Below are 8,108 nucleotides of genomic sequence, written 5' to 3'. Positions count from 1 at the left end.
TGAAATATGGATATTTATCTTACAAAACTGCATGGATTCGCTACAGGAGGCCTTTATTAACCCACTGGAGTCATGTGAGAGATGTTTTATTATGGATGCGCGCACTTTTTCACGTCTTCTGAACTGTTGACAACCAACACCTGCTTACTAGAGGTCTGCACAGGCTTTAAACTGAAGCCCGAACCCGACCCGTACCCGAGATCGTCCGACCCGACCCAAGCGGCACAGTTAAATTTAGAGCCCGAACCCGACCCGAACCGAAATCTTTTTTTCCCCCACAACGAATTGCCAATTTTTAAAAAAAATGCTGTATTTCACGATTGCTTACAACGGTCAGTAAATAAATACATGTAAAGAAACACAATCATAAAGGCTCAGCCATTTCACAAGGCAAAAGAAAAAAACACTTACCAGTTATGAAAGTTTATGAACATCGGGTGCTTCGGTGCGTCATCGCGTGCGTCTATGAAAGCAGCGTAGCCTAGGCTACTGCATATAGTTTTAGTTTAGCTATAAACCCGAGCCCGGCTCGGGTCGGGTAGCAGACCTCTACCGCTTACCCCCATTGAAAGGCTTGGAGGGGCCAGGACAATTTTTTATATAAGCCCGATTGGATTCGTCTGAAAGAAGAAAGTCATATACACCTAGGATGCTTCGAGGGTGAGTAAAACACAGGCTAATTTTTGGGTGAACTAACCCTTTAACTATATTAAAAATAATTAACATTAAAACAAAATGCTGAAAACAAAAAGATTACATTTTGAAGTGCTAAATAATTCAATCATTAAAAAATTACAATTTAATGTTAAAAACAAAACATTACTTGATTTAAATAATCAAAAACACAAACTAAAATAAAATATAAATGTTTTCCCGCTAACTTATTTTTATTGAAGAACATGCAGAATCCGAACCTTATCGAGTCACAAAATGTTTAATTAGTTTAATATTTCAACATTATTTTATTACAATATTTTATTTTTCTGTTTTAAAATTTGGAAACAAGCAGCCTTTTCACACAACAGAAATACCAAAGAAAATATCTATAGTGTTTTGGACAATGGAGGGCTTTCAGATCAGAGCATTTGAGGAGCGCTGGACTGGAACGGTGTTAAAACTGATGGAACAACAAACACTGACTATCTGGATCTATACCTCACTAAACAGACATGCAGTATTAATGTTTCATGATCATCATCTGTCATTCAGATGTGGACCTGAACTCTAGCAGGAACAGGAAACGCAGCACTGTAGGATCAGACCATGTGACCTGAGCCCAGTTTATTCATAGACATGAGCTCGGAATAGATCTGCTCATGTCACACTCTCTCACACACACACACACACACTCAGACTCGATGACCTCTAATGATGTGGTTTATTTTCATGAATAACCACAGGAGCAAACAGGAAACACACCTGGCAGGATTCTGTCCAGCAGGGCCTCCATCAGCCAGAATGACATCTCCTCATCCTTACTGATGATGATCAGATATCCTGCGATGAAGTTCATTCCCTGAAAGAGGGAGACCATCATTAAACACCCAAGACACACATGTAATACTGACATGCATCTTTCCATTGATTCTGAATCATGAGCTGATGTCCTTTCAGTCGCTCGCATGTCACAGCAGCAGTCAGTCAATCATTCATTTGCATTGGAAATATTGTGCAAACTTTGCATTAAATAAACAAACTGAAACAATGACTGACTATAAGAGAACATGGATAGACACGCGCTCATCTGGCACTGATCTAATGACCCATCTGAACACGACTGATTCACCCGTCCTGAACCCGCCAGTAACCAGGCTCCAAAATGAAGCCGTATGAATCGCACTAAAGCAGCTTCATGTTTGTGTGCTGCTGATTCAGGTGTGTGATCATGTGACCGTACCTGACAGTAGCCCACAGCTTTATTATGGTGTCCATACGCCACCAGCACATTAAACAGCGTCTTCTGCAGACATGGATCCGCCGACTTACGGAAGTGTATGTTATCTGGGAAGGTTCTGTGCAGATCTAAAGAAAATCACAATGGTACAGGTGAATGAATACAGGGTAAACACTGTAACTAAGATTAGGGGTGTCTTTCCGCAGTTGAAACACTGATTGAGCGATTACTTGAGGCATGATGAGATGTTTAGACATGTTTATTCATATTAAAATTAGTAGTAAAGAGGAAGGGATGATCACGCTCCGCGCTGCCATTTGACATTTATTTCGCATTTATTGTTTAAATTTCCTAAAAAAAATCAACATCATTTGAAAGTTAAGACTACGTTTCATATCAAAATTAACAATATAGTCACGCTCATGCAGTGGTTAAAACAAGGCTGTATTTGTTTGATACACATGCGTACCGAACCAAAAGACCCGTTCCGAAAATGTTCAGTATGAGTACATGTACCGTTACACCCCTAACTAACAAATATCACCAAAGTTCACCAGTGGATTAATCACAGTACATTGACAATTGTTCTGTATTGCAAATGTTCTGAAATGTTTATATAGGCAAATGAGCATACATTTGCAGCACATAAATCAAAAGCCAGGTTCAAAATTCTTGTTTGATTTTGCTGACATATTAAAATTTTGGATTTCTCTTTTTATCACTCCATAAATCAGAAAATACTGTCAACAGACAGAAAACAAATATATTTTCACCATGTTTTTAGGAATAATATGTTGTATAAATCAGGCCCTGTCTACACGAACACGGTTATTTTTAAAACCGCAGCTTTTTCTATGCGGTTAGGCCGTTCGTCCACACGTAAACGCAGCACCAGGTCCCTGAAACCAAACATTTTTGAAAACGCCGGTTGCAGTGTTATCGTGTTGACAGCGAAACCAGAGTTTTTGGCTTGTGATGTCGGAGCATGCACTGTTATCTCCACCTACTGGAAACTTTTTCAGGCTGATTGGCCAACATGGCTTTACGGTTGCGATTACATCGCCACCTGTTGGTTTGGCATGCTCTTGCCAGTGCTTCATAGCATGCGTTTGTGTTTTCATGTGGACGGAGATTTTTTTTTAAACGGAAGAAGGAAAAATTTTGTTTATAAAAATACCCGTGTAAGTGTGGACATGACCTCAGTGTAAATGATATATGAATCCTTCAGTAAAAGTCTTCAGAATATAGATTGGAATAAAACTGTAAAGTTTGGTGTATGTAAGAGAAAAAAACTCTTTAAAGATATGGATTCAAATTGAAATCTACAGACGCAAATAAATAAAATATACACTTAAATGTGTGTTTTAGATGTTTTCGTTCCACTAATTTGAAAGAAGACATGTTATTATGGAGCAAAACAGACCAAAACCTCAAAACTGCCCAGCGCATGGAAAATGCTGGTTTTGCCTTTAGTTTCTCGCCTTAAAGGTAGGGTAGGCCATTTCGGAAAGGCTAGCAATAGCAAGCTAGCCTTGAAAGCAAGATCCCCACCCTCCCTGCATAATCACTCTGCAAAGCCACGCCTCCAAAACACATGAACGCACACAAGCAGACCAGAGGCTAATCGGCAACACGATGAGAGATGGCGTTGGTGGAGGATTGAATGCAACGCTGTCAGATTACCTCATGTCTCATTATCCGGTGAGAAAACATTACAGAACAAAGCAAGTATTACAATGATAATGCCTCTCATTCTCGCTGGAAGTGCTGATGACGTATCCTGTCTGCGCAAACTGGGTGCGCAGAGGTATGCAAATACATATTTTGACAGGCAGGCCGGACAGCCTATCGTAATCTTCGGACTGAACATTTTGATTGGACAAACATTTTATGGTCCTACACCTTCCACAGACGATATAAATACATATAGATAAATTTAGACCACTCCACTTATTGATTGCTATCGGGATGTGAAGAGACTTTCAACCAGCATAACAAAAAAAAGTTTTTGAACCAAATCACCTACACTACCTTTAAGTGTGTAAAACTTAGAAAACACTGTTAGAGTTTCCATGATCAAACTGTCCATTTCAATGATTTGACCCAAAACTCAGTGATCTATGCAGGATGTCCGTGTATGATTTTGTGCATCAGACAGCAGTGTGGATCCGGTGGAGAAGCGTGCGAGATCTCACCGGTGCGGATGGTCTCCACTAGTCTGGGGTCGTGTTGTGCGTCCAGCAGAGACTGATAGTACCCTGGGTTCCTCTCCAGCCGTTCCTGGGCTCCACTGGCCGTCATCCACACCTGTGGCCGGTGCTCATTCGGGATGCCCTTCCGTACATACCGCTTCACTGCACAAACACATCACCAGTATAGACGAGTTATTTTTTTAGAAAATAGTGTTTTTGTGGAAGTCAATGGTCACCGAAATTGTTTGGTTCTTAAAGGCCCGTTCACACCAAGCACGATAAAGATATAGTTCTAAAAATCGTTCTCAATATTAAAGAATAGCATAGTTCACACCACAACTATAACGATACAGAGGAACGATATCGTTGTGATCACTTTCAAAACGATTTTTTTCCAGCTGATGAACGATAAAACACTGACAGCCAATCAGAATCCATCCTGCTGTAACGAGCTCAAGAATTGAAAGCGGCAGACGCGCGTGCGCTTAGAATAAACAGACGATATATCGTTCGCTGGTGTGGACGCTAATATCGTTATCTTTATAGTTATCGTTCTTGGTGTGAACGGGGCTTAACGCTCTTCAAAATATCTTCTTTTATGTTCCACAGAAGAAAGAAATTCATACAGGTTTGGAATGAATGATGACGGAATAATCTCTTTTTTTTGGATGAAATGTCCCTTTAAATGTGTCTCAAAGCAGCACATGATCTTAAGAATGCAGCGAATGAGGATGATGCTAAAACAGATCTCATCTTCATAGAGCACAGAAATGAAGCTCACACACCCTTCAGGTTCCTGTCCACACGCCGCTTCCCCTGCAGCAGTTTGGACCACTTGATGGACCTTCTAGTGAGAACGGCCAGATACTCAGACATTAGCTCCTCGTAGGACTCGTAGTCGAAATCATCTGAGCGCTCGAACCCGTATGGATCAACACTGAAAGACAAACACACTCACACTCCACTGGTCTGTCTGTGATTAATGACACTGACGCAGGAACACAGAAGATCGCGAGTGGTTCCTCAGGTGTGTGTGTTCAGGTCAGGAGATCATGTGACTCATGACAGAAATCTCAACCCTGAGGCTACATTTACAGCAACTTCTCTACCACTGGTTAACTAGGTAAACAGAGTCATGGGTGGAAACCGAAACACAAACGAATCTCACACACACAGTCCAACAAACAGAGGAAGGTAAAACTTTAAAAGTCAAGAAAATGTAAAAAAAATAACTGAATGGAACAAATTATGTTCATATGGTCTCTATAGGTAAATGTCTTGTATTAGCAACACTTAATTAAATATATTTCTATACTGTTATATAATATATATATACACACACACACACACATATATATATATATATATATATAAACAAACATATGTTTGTTTTTAAATAGTCTTGTTTTCCGAGAAACTGATCAAAATTAAGTGAGTTTGATTAAAACAAGAACAAATGTCTGCCAATGGAGTCAGAAAAAGCATCTTAATTGAAAGTTTTTATTCCCCATTGACAGTTATTGTTGTTTTAATCATAAGATCCCTTTATTTTGTTCGGTTTCTCAGACAACAAGACTTCATATCTTCATTTTGCATCGCAAGTTAAATGTATCTTAATTTAAGGAAGTTTAGATATTTATAATGGAAAACAAGACAAAAATACTGAGACCTAGGAAGATTATTTTTCAATACATTCAACATTTAAAGCTAATGACTTTATGAATTTAAGACTTTTTAAGGCGAATTAAGGCTTTTTAACACCCTGAAAGACACCTGGGAAAACTGACACCTGTGTGAGTGTTTCTATTCTTAATTCTATTCTTTCATCCACATATTGCATCAAATGGCAAAGGGATTGATAAATGAAATATTGCATTAATTTGATTAGATTTTTGAAAAATCATTTTTATTATGACGAACATGTATGCTTGTGCTGTATGTTGTATAGTTAGGGCAGTGTGTAGTATGCAGTATGTAGTGCGGTACCTGGCCGCTCGCTCTCTGGCGGTGCTCGGCACGTTGATACGCAGCTGCGGCTGATTGGAGCTCCGCGTCCCGTTGCGTTGCTCCATAGTCAGACCTCAGAGGTACGGGACTCCATTCACAGCAGCTCCGCGTTGCTCTGTCGCTGCATGGACGCTGATTATTCCAGACGCGACGCGGTGAAAACGCCTTTCTCCTGCGCGTCACGTAGATGAAACTTTTCCCACGCCGCCACAGTAATGGCCCCTTCTCCTGCGGGACAGCGAGCCGCCGATCAACCTATCGTGCGCTCCCGTACTCACACCCACACGGAGCTCAACAACATTAGAACTTTATCACCTCCGCGCGTGTAGTTGTTGCTTTAAGCACGCGTTTGGACGCATCATCCTTAGCGAACACTTTGCGGAGCAACACACGCGATTAATTTCTCCAGGGAGCTCAAGGGCACACGTCCATCAAACAGAGGGGCGTGGTTAAGATCGCAAAGTCCACGCCCCTCAGCACGCAATCTTTCGAACGTCGGTCAAACCGAGGGGCGGGATTTGTGCGCAAGGGTTACGCCTCTTTGTCATACAGTGTTTTACGAGAATTATGAGGAGGAGCGATAATTAGACTCCTGTCTGAGCCTGTCTTTAATTGTAAAAAGAGTTTACTACAAAATGGGCCATGGAGGTATTACTGTAAGCACCAGAAATCCTAAATATGGTAATATTTATATACCATGGTGGGTCCAAAAGTCTGATATAGTGTTGACATTGAAATTTAAACCTTTAAAAGTTTTAAAATGTTTTAGAAAAGTCATTTTTCAATGAACAACTTTATTCAATGAGGGGGGAAAAGCTAAACGCAAGTGTTTATCATTGGTCTCTAACTTTTGAGCCTCTTTTTTTTATTTACTATTTTTGTAATGTTTCCTATTAGGTTATTTTTGAAAATATATTAATTAGAATATAAATATATATTTTAGAAGCATTTCAAAATACATTTTGCCCTCCATATATTTCAATACAAAAAAAATGAATTCATATCAGGGTTATTATCAAAAAAATGTTACTTGAAATAAAATAAATGTTTGAAATAAAATGAAATATTAAAAAGCTGAAATAAAAATGAATACCAAAACTATAACACACTCTCAGTGATGCTATAATAACAGTGGTCACATTTGAAGAAAAACTTTATTGTCTATAACACAGATATAACACATAAATGTACTGTAAGACTGGAAATGTATTTTCTTGTAACTGAAATACATATTTTTTTATGACAGTCAAACCAAAAATGATCCAGACACCAGATATAATTTTTGATATATAAAATTTATTTTTATTTTTTGGTGCAGGACACTATAGTTAATTTATGTAAGTGAGGATAGCAAAATAAAGTAAACTGTGACATATTATACCCAAACATTCTTCATACAGTGGACTACCAGTAAAACTGATTAAAATTTGGGACCAAAAATTATTCAGACACTTTGAACTGAGCATGTTTTTCTTAAGTGTTTTTTCTTTAATTGCTAATGCGAACTTTTTACACCACAGACCGAACAAAATTAAGCATTGCTTGGTAATTGGTCAACTAAGTATTGATAGTTGTGTAAATACTGTCATTAATTACATACCTTTCTATCAAAGTTATCTAACATTATCAAGCTGAACTTGTTCTGACTCAGTTTAACTCTGAGTTCTTGTTATATTTTATTACCATTTTCTAAACTATAGCGAATAAACTGTGATAATGTGAGGAATGTTGAAGGTGTCTGAATACATTTTGGTTTGACTATGTATATATATATATATTTTTTTTTTTTCATTGCGTCTGAAGTGTGTGATGTTATACTGTCCTAGTAATTCATGCTGAACCTGGTCCGGTTGTGGCCAGTGGTATGCTGATTAGGACTTTCACTGTTTGTATCACTCATTTTGTCCGTGTTGTGGGTTTCAAAAAAAATATTTTAGTGTTATTTATGCAGTTTTAATTAATATTTTGAATTAGCTTTTATTTTTATTTTATTTGAATTATTCGTTTTTTTGTTT

The 8,108-nt window shown here is 38.5% G+C and overlaps 1 protein-coding gene across 1 annotated transcript in view; it reads right to left on the bottom strand.

Moving 5' to 3' along the window:
• grtp1a (growth hormone regulated TBC protein 1a) overlaps positions 1 to 6,535 on the bottom strand; it is a 13,657-nt gene extending 7,122 nt beyond the window's left edge. Inside the window, exons 1-5 of the mRNA XM_016258399.1 lie at positions 6,073 to 6,535; positions 4,872 to 5,023; positions 4,090 to 4,248; positions 1,898 to 2,022; positions 1,420 to 1,516 (exon numbers count right to left, since the gene is read on the bottom strand). Of these exons, the coding sequence (XP_016113885.1) occupies positions 1,420 to 1,516; positions 1,898 to 2,022; positions 4,090 to 4,248; positions 4,872 to 5,023; positions 6,073 to 6,158 (619 nt within the window). The 5' untranslated portion in view covers positions 6,159 to 6,535. The remainder of the gene's footprint in view (positions 1 to 1,419; positions 1,517 to 1,897; positions 2,023 to 4,089; positions 4,249 to 4,871; positions 5,024 to 6,072) is intronic.
• Between the last annotated feature and the right edge of the window lie 1,573 nt (positions 6,536 to 8,108).

The sequence above is a fragment of the Sinocyclocheilus grahami genome, unplaced genomic scaffold, assembly GCF_001515645.1.
Source record: "Sinocyclocheilus grahami isolate Dianchi unplaced genomic scaffold, SAMN03320097.WGS_v1.1 scaffold1678.1, whole genome shotgun sequence".
NCBI lineage: Eukaryota > Metazoa > Chordata > Actinopteri > Cypriniformes > Cyprinidae > Sinocyclocheilus > Sinocyclocheilus grahami.
The sequence above is the reverse complement of the archived record's forward strand: the minus strand, read 5'-3'. Positions and strand labels throughout refer to the sequence as shown.